The sequence below is a fragment of the Ictalurus furcatus genome, chromosome 5 (genome assembly GCF_023375685.1).
Source record: "Ictalurus furcatus strain D&B chromosome 5, Billie_1.0, whole genome shotgun sequence".
Classification (NCBI taxonomy): Eukaryota; Metazoa; Chordata; class Actinopteri; order Siluriformes; family Ictaluridae; genus Ictalurus; species Ictalurus furcatus.
In genome coordinates, this window is record NC_071259.1 from 891,359 (window position 1) to 906,447 (window position 15,089).

General features: G+C 36.6%; 1 protein-coding gene across 1 annotated transcript; it reads left to right on the forward strand.

The window, feature by feature from the left end:
- The first annotated feature begins 5,431 nt into the window (after positions 1–5,431).
- Positions 5,432–14,648, forward strand: LOC128607267 (alpha-2-macroglobulin-like protein 1). Its single transcript, XM_053623940.1, has 16 exons — positions 5,432–5,460; positions 6,026–6,251; positions 6,597–6,723; positions 7,323–7,441; positions 7,954–8,005; positions 8,375–8,455; positions 8,902–9,078; positions 9,231–9,312; positions 9,445–9,601; positions 9,728–9,802; positions 10,469–10,631; positions 11,512–11,705; positions 12,135–12,350; positions 12,473–12,591; positions 12,946–13,054; positions 14,372–14,648. The coding sequence occupies exons 1-16, from the start codon at positions 5,432–5,434 to the stop codon at positions 14,645–14,647; spliced, it is 2,202 nt and encodes a 733-aa protein (XP_053479915.1). The 3' UTR covers position 14,648.
- Positions 14,649–15,089: the final 441 nt, after the last annotated feature.

Below are 15,089 nucleotides of genomic sequence, written 5' to 3' on the forward strand. Positions count from 1 at the left end.
ACTAACATCTCAGAGATACCGTATTGTACTAATTACATTACACACCTCCATACGTAAAACTAATCATGTCCTAAAATGATCCAAAATTTCACCAAAGCGGTCATTTATAACCAAAGCCACCCCAAACATTTGCTGTAGATGAGTAAATAACCTCATGTATTATTATTTAAAATAACCATTCAATACAAGTTTTAGTTAGGCCTACTTTCGTAAATAGGAATGATTGGCGCTCTTTCTTTCTTGTTCGCTTTTTCACTAAATATCAGATTTTGTTTGCTTTAGACTGACAAGACGGGCTGTGGACTACAAAACATAAATCTGAGAGAATATGCATTAACTGATCCACGTTACGAAGCGTCACTCATAGTTCAGAGTGAAGTGGAAGAAGACGGCACTGGTAAGAGATTCTCGATATTGAGCCCTTCATATTAATGCCATCATTATTAGAGAAATAAATGTTCCCCCCCCCCCTATTTTTCATTTACTTATTTTTTTGTTAACAGTTTTTTAAGTATCGGTTTGTAGGCGAATGTAGCAACCAAATAATGGAAGTTTATACCTAGCAGTGTTTGCACAGTGCCGTTTGTAGCTCCATCTCAAAGACAAATCAGTTTTTTTTCTTCTGTAAAATGTCTGAAGAGGTGAATTATACTTTATGTACTATGTAGAAATGCTGTTACGGAGCCCAACAATGTGTTCTGAGGTGGCGAGTGTGTACTGATATATTCTCAAGTTTCTAGTGCTTGTTAGCCACATTTGCTTATTAGCTCCATTTTAACCATCACTGTAGTTTCAGGTTTGTGTTAAAGCTGTGTTTATCCTGTAGGTGTGATTCTGACTGGTTCAGCCAGCTCCACTATAACAACTAATATGGTCACAATTTCATGTGAGGATTCACCAACAGTGTTTAAGCCCGGAATTACATACGAAGGAAAGGTAATTACGTTGTTGTTGACCATTAATATAAATTGTATTTAGAAACATATATTATATATATTTGCTAAACAGAAATCAAAGTGTTGAGTTAATATGAACTTGCCATTATGTAGCAAGCCAAGAAAATGTGCTAATCTTAGCCTAAATACTATATTGTGTTCTTAAAAACTAGCTAGGTTTGCTATATTAGGTGAATTATTTTATCATATAATTAAAACCAGTACACAGTGTCACTACCAGGTTAGCTAATGTTTGGATAATTATTACGGTGTGTAATAAACAGTGGTGAATGACTATGTTAACTAGCTGGCTAATATTAAGTAAGCCATTTTACTAAATAATTAAATCGAGTACATCAGTTTCTATATAATATTATGTAAACTAATGTGTAATTAAAAGCAGTTTTTTGTGCCATTTAAGTCGAGGCCATTTTCTTGTTTCTGTTACAGCTTAATTGATTTGATGTTTTTATTTCTGACATTGCCCTCTGATATTCCGGTCCTTCTTCATTAGATTAAGGTGACCTGCCCAAACTCCAATCCTATAGGAAGGAAAGTAGTCTATCTGACTGTAACTTATGCTGATAATAAAAAGTCTGTCCGGAAACTGCTTACAAATTACAAAGGCATCGCAAAATTTTCCCTCAACACTGAACCATGGGGTCTGGAGCAAGTCTCTTTTCAGGTATTTGAAGCCTTTGTATTTCTTTTCTATATATATTTCTTTTCTTTTTTTCTTATTTTAAAAATGTTCTGCTCATGTGAAATAAGAAGAGCATCTCCAACTGCTCCAACAATATATATATATATATTGTTGGAGCAGTTGGAGATGCTCTTCTTATTTCACATGAGCAGAACATTTTTAAAATAAGAAAAAAAGAAAAGAAATATATATAGAAAAGAAATACATATACATATATATATATATATATATATATATATATATATATAACGTCATGTAAATATCATGGTTGCATTTATGTTTCTGTTTTTCTTAATTGTTTCTTTTACATAGGTCCAGTATGAAACAACTAACAGATCGGTTGTGCATGGGGGAAATCAGCTCAAACCATCCTATCCTACAACCAAGCTCTTCCTTCGGCCGTTCTACTCCAAGAGCCGGAGTTTTATTAAATTGAGGAGCTGCTTTAAGCCTTTAAGCTGCAATAAAAATGGCATCATCAAGGCTCAGTACATGATACACCACAGCGTTCTCACACCACGGCAGAAGACCTTAACATTCTTCTACATGGTGTGTTTGGCTTTCACTATAACATTATAACATGGGATTATAATCAAGAAACATTGCAGCATGAAAAGTACTTTTACTGTATTCACTTGTTTTAAGTGACGTTTTCATGAGTATAATTATTTACTCGAAGACCCATGCCTTCAAAGTACTTTTTACAAGTTTCAAACATCATGGCTGATATTTTTCTTTAAACAGAAATATAATTTAATACATTACAATTTATGCATATCAATTTTTACTGTGTCTAGGTGATGAATAAAGGACATTTGGTTCAGCAAGGACGTATCTTAGAAGCCATCCACCCTGGAACAGGTTCAATAACATCTCATCATACATAAACTCCAAACTCCCCACAACTTATTAAACTGTAAAATGTAGTTCTGTAATGAAAAGTGTTGGAAAAGGTTATACTGTATGTAGCTGACATTCTTTTTGGGGTCTGTGTTGAAGTTTTTTGATCCACTAAATGTTGCTGTGTTGGTGGCTGATGCACATGGACTCTTAATATTTTACTGATTTTTTGCAGAGCACAGGGGGAACCTGGTAGTGACTCTGCAGAACATGCTAAAGTTGTCCCCGGTTGCTCAGATTGTCCTGTACACAGTCCTTCCCTGTGGCGAGGCCGTGGCAGACAGCATAAGCGTCCAGGTTCGGCCGTGTTTGGCTAACAAGGTCAGAAATGAAACCTCGGAGGTCTTTACCTATTTATATAAACTCTATTATGTATATATATATTTTATGGCATTTGGCAGATGCCCTTATCCAGAGACTTACATGTATCTCATTTATACAACTGAGCACACCTGCAGACCACCCCTAGTCTTGTTCCAGGGGTTCCAGTAACCATAATCTATGTAGGGTATGCTTAGTCTATTTTCTACATTTCTCTCACTCACTAAGGGTGGCCATACTAGGAGCCTTGAGCTCCTGAGGTTCACTGACGTTCACAAGCCTGATAACCATAACAAGGTCTCCATTCACAAAGGGGTTGTATGAAGTAAATGCTTTTTATTCTAGAGGTTTTTATAAACCTCATCCTTCAAATATACTGTAACTAAATGTCTAACCAGCAGTTTTAACTGGGGTTCTCAGGTTGATCTGCAGAGTTGGGTTTATACCAAAGCCAAAGAGACTCATTGTCGAGTTATTGTGAGATATTAGCCCTCCCATTTAACATCACAACCAGCCATCACTATGAAATCTAAAAAGTATTACATTTACCTTGTTGATACCTACAGATACCGTGTTCTGAACGATAAGTAAAATTTTGGAATTGTTTTTGATAATTGAACACTTCTTGGCCTAACCTTAGATTTAATTTTTTTTACTTATTTATTCATTGAATATTTTAATCCTGTTGTGGTCTTTCAGGTGTCTCTAAAGTTGTCACCTTCTACGGAGCTTCCTGGTGGTCAGGCGTCACTGAAGCTGAGAGCCGCTCCAGGTTCTCTGTGTTCAGTGAAGGCAATAGATCAGAGTCTTCTGCTGCTGCAACCAGAGAAGGAGCTCAACATCCAATCGGTGCGTTCTAACTGACAAAATGTCCTTGAGTTCAGTCATACAGCTCATTGTGAATGTGTATAAATGGTAAAAACTCTGTTTTCAAAAAATATCAGACATTCGTGGATTGGTCCTAAGCTAAAGCTGGAAGATGCTAATGGTCTATTTAAATTTTGGAACAATTACAAACCACTTTTTTTTTGTCTTTGCTTTGTGCAACATAATCCACTTTCAATTACTTTCCATACAATTGCATCCAAAATGAGACCTGATTTTTTTTCTTATCCTGTTAAAAAAATAAATAAAAGTTATATATATATATATATATATATATATATATATATATATATATATATATAAATATATTTTTATATATATATATATATATATATATATATATATATATATATATATATATATATATATATATTTAACCTGCAAAACCATTTGCTAATTATTTAATACATCTTGTGTAACAAGAAATGCTGTCCTACTGAAGAAAAAACAAAATTGTATACATTTGAAGAGTTTGATATTTTGTTAAACACCTGTGTGTTGCTAGCAATGTCAGAAAGCAACAGATGCTGAAAAAAAAACAGTCGTAAGTTTAGAATTCTGTATTGCAGTCAATAACTCAATCAACCTGTCAATCTGTTAATAAATTTTTATATTTGTCAAAAAAACCCCCAAAACCTTATACCTGTAGCTTAAAGTGTTCACTAAAAGCAAAGTATGATGTTTACATTAGGTATTGGTAGTGATCAAAGATATTGCTATACCAGTTTTTATGAGGAATGATGTCACACCACTTTATTCCAGGTGTTCAAGATGCTTCCTGTACAAAGGTTATCAGGATATCCGAACAGCATCAACGAAGAGGATTCGAACCCATGCTGGGGCACCCCACCCATCAGGAATATCGCATTTGGAGCACAAGTGCCAAAATCGATTGCTTATTTTCCAAACTCTGGAAAGGTGGATGTGTACAACACCTTTAAAGTAAGACATTCTTCTTTAAAAGTACACTTTAATATAGTATCGTTATATGGCAGGTAAGAATGATCAGCTGTAAAGTTCATCACATTCTGAATTCTGGATTCTGACTGGTTACAAGTTGTTGATTAAGTTTAACACGAGTTCTGAGAGCTGCAAATGGCAGGTCATATTGTGGATTTTCAGTAACATGACAAGTTGCCTTCTTGTGTCGTGTCATTAACTTCAAGAGAGAAAGAAAGAGAGGCTGGTGATGGAATGATGGTTTATAGCTGATATGATATAAGCGAGAACAGGAACTAAGCTGTTTCACAGATGTTACATGACATTAAATGTAACTATTAATGGATAAAAAGTATGAGGTGCCATTCTTTCATTAATTAAACATTGTAATCATGGGATAAGGGGAATAAAACACCTGGAGATGTGCTCTTATAGGAAAATAATCAACTTCAGGGGAATAAAAGTACCACCCTGTTGTTAATTATTTTACTCTAACCGCATGACAGGATATTTGCAGTACTTTCAAGAGTAGTCTTGCCTCATTAGCTAATATTCTTGTGTGATATTCTTGCATATAGATGTAGTAATTGTTCAACACAATATTGTTATATTAATGGAAACCCAGTTTTATAAAAATGTGCAGATGTGAAATGTGTTTTTTGCACATGCAAGAATGATTTTTTCCCTTTTCCTGTCAGGATATTGGAATTAAGGTCCTCACCAATACACACGTAAAGAAACCTTCAAAATGTCTGAACAATTTGCGGCATTTGAGTGGTAAGTGGTTTTCCCCAGTCACATTTTGCTTTGACTTGATACATAGTATGAACTATGTTACAGTCAGGTCCATCAATATTTATACATTGACAAAGTTATTTTTTTAAGATGTCTACCACAGTACAACGGAGCTGAAATTAAATAAAGTGCAGACTTCCAGCTCACAAAAAGTGATGTAGTTCTTACACCATTCACCCATTTTGGGTGTAAATACCCTCAAAATATTACATATTCATTATTTCAACTCCAATACGCTGTTGTAGACAGTAATTTCGGCAATGTCCAAATATTAATGGACCTGACATAAATATATACAAATTTAACCCCAGATGGAGAAGCTGTACCCATAGATGCACTGGCCTTCCTCGCTAAAGAATCCACTTCAGTTGTCTCGAGTTCAAACCAACCAGTCGTTACGATCAGCAAATATTCCCCAGAGACATGGATTTGGGATCTTGTTTCAGTCAGGTGTGCATGTTTAAGTGTTTTTTTTTTTTTCCAGAATTTTTTTTTCAGATTTTTTTTTTCAGTCTGTGTTTCTGAGTCAATGTTATTTCCTCTACAGTCAGTCTGGAGCGATAAACCTCAATAAAACGGTTCCGGACTCCATCACTACATGGCAGGCTGGCGCAGTTTGTACATCACCTGTCGGGTTCGGAGTCGCTAGGAAAACCGAGCTTGCTGCCTTCCAGCCTATCCTTGTGAGGCTCACCATGCCATGCTCCATCATCCGAGGAGAAGTGTTCACGCTCAAAGCCACCGTCTTCAACAACCTCCACAGTAGTATAGTGGTGAGCTCACACGTTTGGTCTAATTATATTTTCTCAAACCAAATATTTATTTTCTCACCTACAGTATGTGTACTATTGCATCACAACATTAAGAAAACATGAGATTCAGATGGGTTTAAATTTCCTTAGGTTTCCTCAAACACAAGTTTCCTATTAACTTGATCACTAGATTTGATAACTTTATCCCCTTTAGCAACTTTGTTTTAATAGCATGGATTAGTTTCTTTTCTCTGAAATGTGTCAGTAACACTGGTCACACAGATTTTCCTTGAATAAGGATCAACTAAGGAAAAAGTTGGTTTAGTTTTCAGATATCTGATGGAATGAAAACTTTATGTGTTAAAGGTGAAGGTGACTCTGGCCGACTCAAAACAGTTTTCAGCACAAGTGTGTAAACACTGCAGTTACACACAATGTCTGCGTGCTGAAGAAAGCGGAACCTTCTATTGGACCGTCACACCACTGGTTCTGGGTACGTCAAACTTTAAAACTTAAAGCTCACTGAAATGCTAGAACATTACCAAAGTGGAAATATTTAAAATAGCTCCTCTTCTTCTCCAATAACTGTCCCCTCTGTAAAACGATTTAAAGACATTTTAGATTTGAGTAAGTGGAACTTGTTTTGACATGTTCGAACAGTCTTTGAAAACAAATAAACTATAACAAATGTATATTCCATTCACTAGAACTAAACCTGTTCCAGCATGACAATGCGTCTGGAATTTCTGAATAATTTTGAAATTGTTCCACAGATTGTACACGCAGTTTTTCGCAGATTGGTGAACCTCTGCCCATCTTTACTTCTGAAAGACTCCGCCTCTCTAAGATTATCTTTTTATACCCAATCATCTTACCGACCTGTTCCAAATTAACCTCCAACTGTTTCTTTTTCTTAACACTTACTCATCCAGTTCCAACTTTACTGAGACGTGTTGCGGCCATCAAATTCAAAATTAACTTATTTTCTTCCTTAAAACATCCAAACTTTTTTGGAATTGGGGTTGTGTGTGTGTATATATATATATATATAGAAAGAGAATAAAGAGTATTTTGTGTGTGTATGTGTTATAGGGGAGGTGAGCATCAAGGTAACAGCGGAAGCGGTGCAGTCATCGATGTGTGGGAAGAGAAGAGTTACTGTTCCACAGAAAGGACGCATCAGTTCAGTCATTAAAAAACTGCCCGTGCTGGTGATTACATTATTACTTCTAATAATAAAAACTTGGATGATTTTTGCAGCCCGGGACCACTGACAGAAGACATTAGATTTCAAGTTGATAGTCTTTATAGATTTAATTATTTTTAAGTTACTACAGTTTCGAATAAATCCAGTTTAATTCAAGTGACCAGTGAAATAGACTAATAACAATAGGAACTCAGTAAATAATAATAAACTTGGTATGTTTTGATTTCCACAACTGCAACAAAATGAAAAGAAAATCACGTTTAAAAGCAGTGGTCTAGATTCTATTGAAAACCCCGTCCCAGACACTTTTATTCACAAACATCTTGCACCTCAGAGGTATGAGTTTCACATGAGTGATTTTAATAATTGGAAAATTACTTAAGTAGCTGCAAAACCCAGCTCTGAAGATGAGGAACGTTTCCAGTTTTATTGATGTAACTTAATGTAAATTGCAGCCCTTTTATCGATGCTGTAATTGGGATTATGATTGTATTTTTATTCTGCTGCCATTTTCAGGCTGAAGGAACCAAACTGTGTAAAAGCTACAATGAACTTCTCTGCCCATCAGGTGAGACACACACCTTATTCTTTCACCTCTCTTTACCACAGACATTATACCTTACAGTGAAGAAAGTGCTTTGTACAAAAGGCCCATTTAAATCTTAACTGTTGATTATCATATAAAATATCAGTACAAATCAGTTCTGTTAGATTTGGGCTGGAACTGAATTTTAGAGGAAGGTAGATTTCCTAGAACAGGTTTAATGGACTTTGCCAGAGCATGGATGTCTAATTCCAGTCTTGGAGTGTCAGTCCTGTACAGTCTGTGATTTCACTGCTCAAAAATACCTGAATCAGGTGGAATTATGGGAAACAGCAGTGGTTCTGTACAGTCTGTACCACATTTAATTCCATGGTTCTGTACCTCTGTTAAAAGATGTAGTTAAGAAGACGGTCTCACTAACCCTGCCTAAGAAAGTCGTGGATGGTTCGGCCAAGGCCTCTGTTTCTGTGCTGGGTGAGTCAAAGACCTGCTTCGATTTCATCAGTTTACATCATTTTGATAAATATATGGCATCAAGATAAGTTTATAAATGAGGCAAATCATGTGTGAAGATATTTTGATAGATAGAAAATTAAAGTGAATGAAAAGAAAAATAAAATGGAACTTTTTTGTCCATGTCCTTGATTACATTGTGCACGATTTCACATCAAAATGCAAGAAAGTGATTATTATTGTTTTTATTTACTTATTTATTTATTTATTTATTTTTTACTTTGAACACTGAGCTTTGAAATTAAAACCTTCAGTAAGATGTAAAGAAAATGACCTTTTTTTTTTGAGCATAGCATGCACAATATTATCATACCATGTTTATTGAGTAAAAGCACACAATTCAATCAAAACTAAAGAGAAAGAAAAGAAAAATGATAACGCTATGCTAATGTCATCTCTGACATTAGGAGATCTGATGGGCCGAGCTCTACAGAACCTGGCGAGTCTCCTGGAGAAACCGTACGGCTGTGGAGAGCAGAACATGCTGCGCTTCACACCCAACATCTTCATCCTGCAGTACCTGAAGAGCACCAACCAGCTCACACCCCAGATCAAGAGCACAGCCCTGACCTACCTCGTGAGCGGTGAGGACTCTTTACATGACATAACATCTCTGTAGACTCTAAGACAACAGCAAGTGCACAAATCTGAAGACAGTTGAAGGCAATTTCTGAGTGTATAATTGAGTGCCAAAGTCACAGCTGTTTAAGTAAAAACATTTTTTTTGTGTGTACAGGATATCAGAGAGAACTGACCTACAAACATCATGATGGATCTTACAGTGCTTTTGGGATGAGTGATGCATCAGGTAACACATGGTGAGTTGTGGGGAAAACTAAAGCTAAAAACCTGAAATTATATATATATATATATATATATATATATATATACACACACATAGTATATATAGACTGACTTATTATCTTTAACCGTTGTGTTTGTGTTCTCAGGTTGACGGCGTTCGTTATGAAGTCTTTCGGAAGTGCGAAGCAATACATCTTTATAGATCCAATGTTTGTGAATCAGGCGAAGGCCTGGCTCGGACAACGGCAGCAGCGTAACGGATGCTATGCCTCAGTAGGACAACTCATCCACACTGATATGAAGGTCAGAGACCAGTCTGAGTCCAATACCACGTACTGTTTGAGAACAATAATTAACATAATAATAAAATCTCTCTCTCTCTCTCTCTCTCTCTCTCTCTCTCTCTCTCTCTCTCTCTCTCTCTCTCAGGGAGGGGTGAATGATGAGGTGACCCTCTCAGCGTACATCACAGCTGCAATGCTGGAACTCAATTACACAATTACAGTGAGTAAACTGTTTCACTGATGAAATTTCTTTATACACACAAGGACATTGAATGCTGGATCGTTACAGATGGAACAATGGTGAAGAAACACAACAAACATAAACATACACTGCAGGACGTATGGAAGCAAGCAGTGATTTATTTTAAACGAATCTAGAAACTATTTTACAGCAAATTGCATGCTTCTGTAGAACCTGGTGTGTGAGGGTTTGGAGGAAGACTCGACAGACAGGTGGAATCCTAATTGAGCTCCGGGCTCACATTGATTCAAACCGTGCTTTTCAGCAACAAAACCTCGCCGTTTTCACTCCCTCGGGTTAAAGTTCATGCTTCTACCCGGCCCCCGCCGCATCAGCATTATCTAACACAACATTTATTAATAAAAGATTTGAATGGATGTTTTTAAGAATGGTTTACAAAAATTATTTTACAAAAATGTTAACTTGCTCGCTAGATACCATAAACATTCGCAAGCTTGTAGCTTGCAGACGTGGAGTGCAAAAGAAGATTCAACATCATATTTGAGAATTCTTACTGCAAACGATGGAAACTGAAATTAACAACATTTCTTTTGTTACATGCAAATTATGAGGTATAAAGACATTTGTTTGCCTCTTAGTAAGGGGATCACAGTATATACATTTGTTCTATGTACTGTATGGCAGGATCCTGTGGTGAAAAACAGTCTTACGTGCCTGAGGAATGCGTACACTCGGGTGCGCTCAACCTACGCCAAAGCTCTTCTTTTCTACACTTTCACTCTAGCTGGAGATCAGAGGATGAGGAACAAACTCATCTCACAGCTGGATGCAAAGGCCATAGTCTCAGGTTTGGTGCTCTACATCTGTTTATTTTATTAAAAAAAAAAGAAGCCAATTTCTCAGAGAAAACTGACACAACATGCTCCAGTTCAAGTTCAAGTTCAAAACTCAAACTATAGTACAAGTGCATGCCTTTATATATGTTGCAGTTTAATTAGAGACAACTTATGTTGATGAAGGAGCTGTAAAAATCCATTAACAGCTATTAACACTAAAAAGTGAGCTGACTAAAAAAGCATTGAGTCTCCATTTTAGGTAATTTCGTTATGGTATTTATTGGAAATGCATTGTCTTGGTGTTGGCTGGTGGACAAAATTGAGGTTCACTGGCCAATGGAGAATGACAGTGTTATCAATGTTGCAGTGTTGATGGTGTTGCTTGGCATTTGTTGGTGATTATTTTGAATTAAAGACCTGCTCTAATGTGATGAAAAATGGAGATACGAGATTGCAGTTTGTTAGTGTTGGGGGATTCTTCAAGGAAGATTACTTCATGGAATGTTGGTATTTGAGAATTTTGGTGTTTGTTTTAATGGAGAATGTTGGTGTCTAAATAGAAAAGATTGCACTGTGCTAATGACTAATTTTTGGAGAATGTGGGTTTTGGATGGTTTGTTTTTATGTGTGCTAGTAAACAGAAATCCTGTGTTGGTGTTTAATTGAGAATGTTGGTTTTGTTTGTACTTTGTTGGTGTTTGTTGGAGTTTAACAGTGATGCTGTTTTGGGAAATGTTGATATTTGAGACTTTTGGTTGAGTGTTTGAAATGATTTTGAATTGTGTTGGAGAAGGTGTGTAATTTTTGATGAAGGTTTGTGTATAAAGTGGGTTTTGGTACTTGAAGAAATGGAGATCAATGAGTTGAGTATTTCTCTAATATCTCCCTCAGGAGGCGGGAGGCACTGGAGCAGAGTGGATAGTGGGTCAGTGACGGACTCTTTGGAGGTGGAGATTACCTCGTATGTGCTTCTGGCTCTGATGTCTGGACCCAAGCTGTCTGGGTTTGGTCTGGGTTACAGCGCCAGCATCGTCCGTTGGCTTTCTCAGCAGCAGAACGCTTTTGGGGGCTTCACTTCTACACAGGTACAAACCTTTATCATATCAACCCCAAAACATATGATATAAATAAACAACTTATCTAATCTAGCTAACCTAAAACTAATTTAATATAATAGCTCTAAAATATTATACAAGTTTCTACACAAGTACATAAGTTTTTTTTTTTAAACAGGTGTGCAGTTTAAGTTTGAAGACATATGAAATCTTATTAAAAAAAGGAAGGACAATATTTGTTTAGACAGAAATACTTGAGACATGCTGCAAATGTCACTGTCAGCCATGTTGGATTGGAAGGAGCAACACTTAATGTAGTGATTTAAAGAAATATATAATACATATGTAAGGTTACGGCTTTTATTTCTATATACAGCCTCAAATTAATGTTCTACAAGTCTCTACACTGTACTTTAAAGGGTTAAATTTGTTCATGTTATACTCTTTTACATCATACAGGACACTGTCGTGGCTCTCCAGGCTCTGGCGAAATACAGTATCATCACCTACCGTCCAGCAGGAGCTGTTACTGTTACTATAACATCACCATCAGGGGTGATTAACAAGTTTACCATCAATCAGAGTAACAGGCTGCTGTATCAGGAGAGAAAGCTGCAGCGGGTTCCTGGAGATTACAAAATCAAAGCAAAAGGGAAAGGTTGTGTGTATGTGCAGGTCTGTACATCACCATTCCTCACTTTACTTACTCACTTCATTTCCTTTATTAATTAAGCAGGTTCTCAGAGGGTCAGTCTGGGTAGATGAGTTGTGCTAATAGCATGTTTTTTCCCTTCTAGTTCAATTTGCACTACAACATCCCTCCTCCTCCTGACCGCTCTTCATTCATCATCTCGGCCTCAGCGTCTGGAAACTGCAGGATCCCAAATCCATCTCTGAAAGTGAACATTACTGTCAAGTGAGTTCTACTGCAACTCCATAATCCAAAAGAATTATCTCTGTTAATACATACAATACAACAGATTGAGCTATCGTACATAATGTCTATTAAAGTTATTTAATCAAAGCCAGAATAGAATTGAATGGAAGAGTTCACATGCCTTTAGGAAAAAATATAGAAGACATTTTTTTTAATTGAGTTATCTTTCTTAATACATCCAATAAATAATAATTTCAGTTACATCTTTAAATAATAAGCACAATGTGATGATAATGTTAGATTAGTTCTAGTATTTACTTTTAATAACGTGTTACTCAGTTACTTCAGAACAAATGAGGAGAATGTGAGTGATTAATGATCTTTTAATTTCAGGTATAACGGTCGACGCTTGAGGACCAACATGGTGGTCATCGAAGTCAAGCCTCTTTCTGGATTCAGTGCGGACGAGACGTCTGTGCAGCTTGTGAACAGCAATTCAAATGTAACGTAAACCTTTAACTGGAAGTGTAATGCATGATCTAACTATTTATAACACTGATCTACATATTATTATTATTATTATTATTATTATTATTATTTGTGTTGATACACACTGTTTATGGAAACAGTGTGTATTCAGTCTACAGTGGTGTTTGAAAGCTTGTATATATAGAAAGTTTAATATTTTCTATATATCTGAATAAATATGAGCAACACCATCAGATTTTCACACAAGTCCTAAAAGAAGACCAGTAGAACCCAATTAAACAAATGGGTACCCAGGGTAACTTCTAAGCCACTAAAGGCCTTTCTCACATTGGCTAATGTTAATGTTCATGAGTCCACCATCAGGAGAACACTGAACAACAATGGTGTGCATGGCAGGATTGCAAGGAGAAAGCCACCGATCTCCAAAAAGAACATTGCAGCCCTTCTGCATTTTGCTAAAGATCACATGTTCAAGCGAGAAGGCTAGTGGAAAAATGTTCTGTGGATGGATGAGAACAAAATAAAACTTTTTGGTTTAAATGAGAGGCGTTATGTTTGGAGAAAGGAAAACACTGCATTCCAGCATAAGAACCATATCCCATCTGTGAAACATGCTGGTGATAGTATCATAGTTTGGGGTTGTTTTGCTGCATCTGGACGACTCGCCATCACTGATGGAACAACGAATTCTGAATATACACCAGCGAACTCTAAAGGAAGATATCAGGACATCTCAGTCATGCAGCAAGACAACGATCCTCAACACACACGTCGTTCTACCAAAGAATGATCAAAGAAGAATAAAGTTAATGTTTTGGAATGGCTGAGTCAAAGTCCTGATCTTAATCCAATAGAAATGTTGTGGAAGAACCTGAAGCAAGCAGTTCATGTGAGGAACCCCACCAACATCCCAGAGTTGAAGCTGTTCTGTACTGAGGAACGGGATAAAACTCCTCCAAGTCGATGTGCAGGACTGATCAACAGTTACTGCAAAAGGGGCTAACACCAGATACTGAAAGCAAAGCTTCACATACTTTTACCCCTCACAGAGATGTAATATTGGATCATTTTCCTCAATAAATAAATGACCAAGTATAATATTTTTGACAATTTGTTTAATTGGGTTCTCTTTATCTACTGTTAGGACTTGTGTGAAAATCTTATTATGTTTTAGGTCATATTTATGCAGAAATGTAGAAAATTCTTTCAAGCACCACTGTATGTTGTTGAGTCACGGTGAAACAGAACCAAACTTTGTTCCCAAACATCAGCTCATTGACCACTTATCGTATTGATGGTTCAGTTTTTATTCTGATTATCTGTATTCCAGTCGAAGAATGGAGTTGTGAAACGCGTGGATCAAATTGAACGCAACACAGTTATCTACCTGAATAGAGTAAGAACAAACACACACACACACACACACACACACACACACACACACACACACACACACTTTACTAAAACACTGGATTTGTCTAAGACCTCCCTAAGGGTTCTAAAGTTTAGAATTAAGACTGTAAGAGGGTGTGTGTGTTATTCCTCAACATCAACATCAACAATACATGTCCCTGTTATCATTTACATTATAGCATCTACAGTATAAAAAGTTGTTCCCTCACCGGCCTCCATTTTCTTATTCAGCCGCCATTTTTTCTTCCTCTTTTCCTCTGCATATCAAATCAAATACATAACCATACATATTATGACACGCAGTGAAATGCTTTTTATGACTACTCTGATATGTAAAAGAGAATACAAAATAAGATATAATATAATAAAGCTAAAAAAAAAAAAAAAAAAATAAAGAATATATTATATAGAGAATATATATAATGCACGGTGGCTTAGTGGTTAGCACGTTTGCCTCACACCTCCAGGGTCAGGGGATCGATTCCCACCATGGCCCTGTGTGTGTGGAGTTTGCATGTTCTCCCCGTGCTGCGGGGGTTTCCTCCGGGTACTCCGGTTTCCTCCCCGAGTCCAAAGACATGCATGGTATGCTGATTGGCGTGTCTAAAGTGTCCGTAGTGTGTGTATGTGAGTGT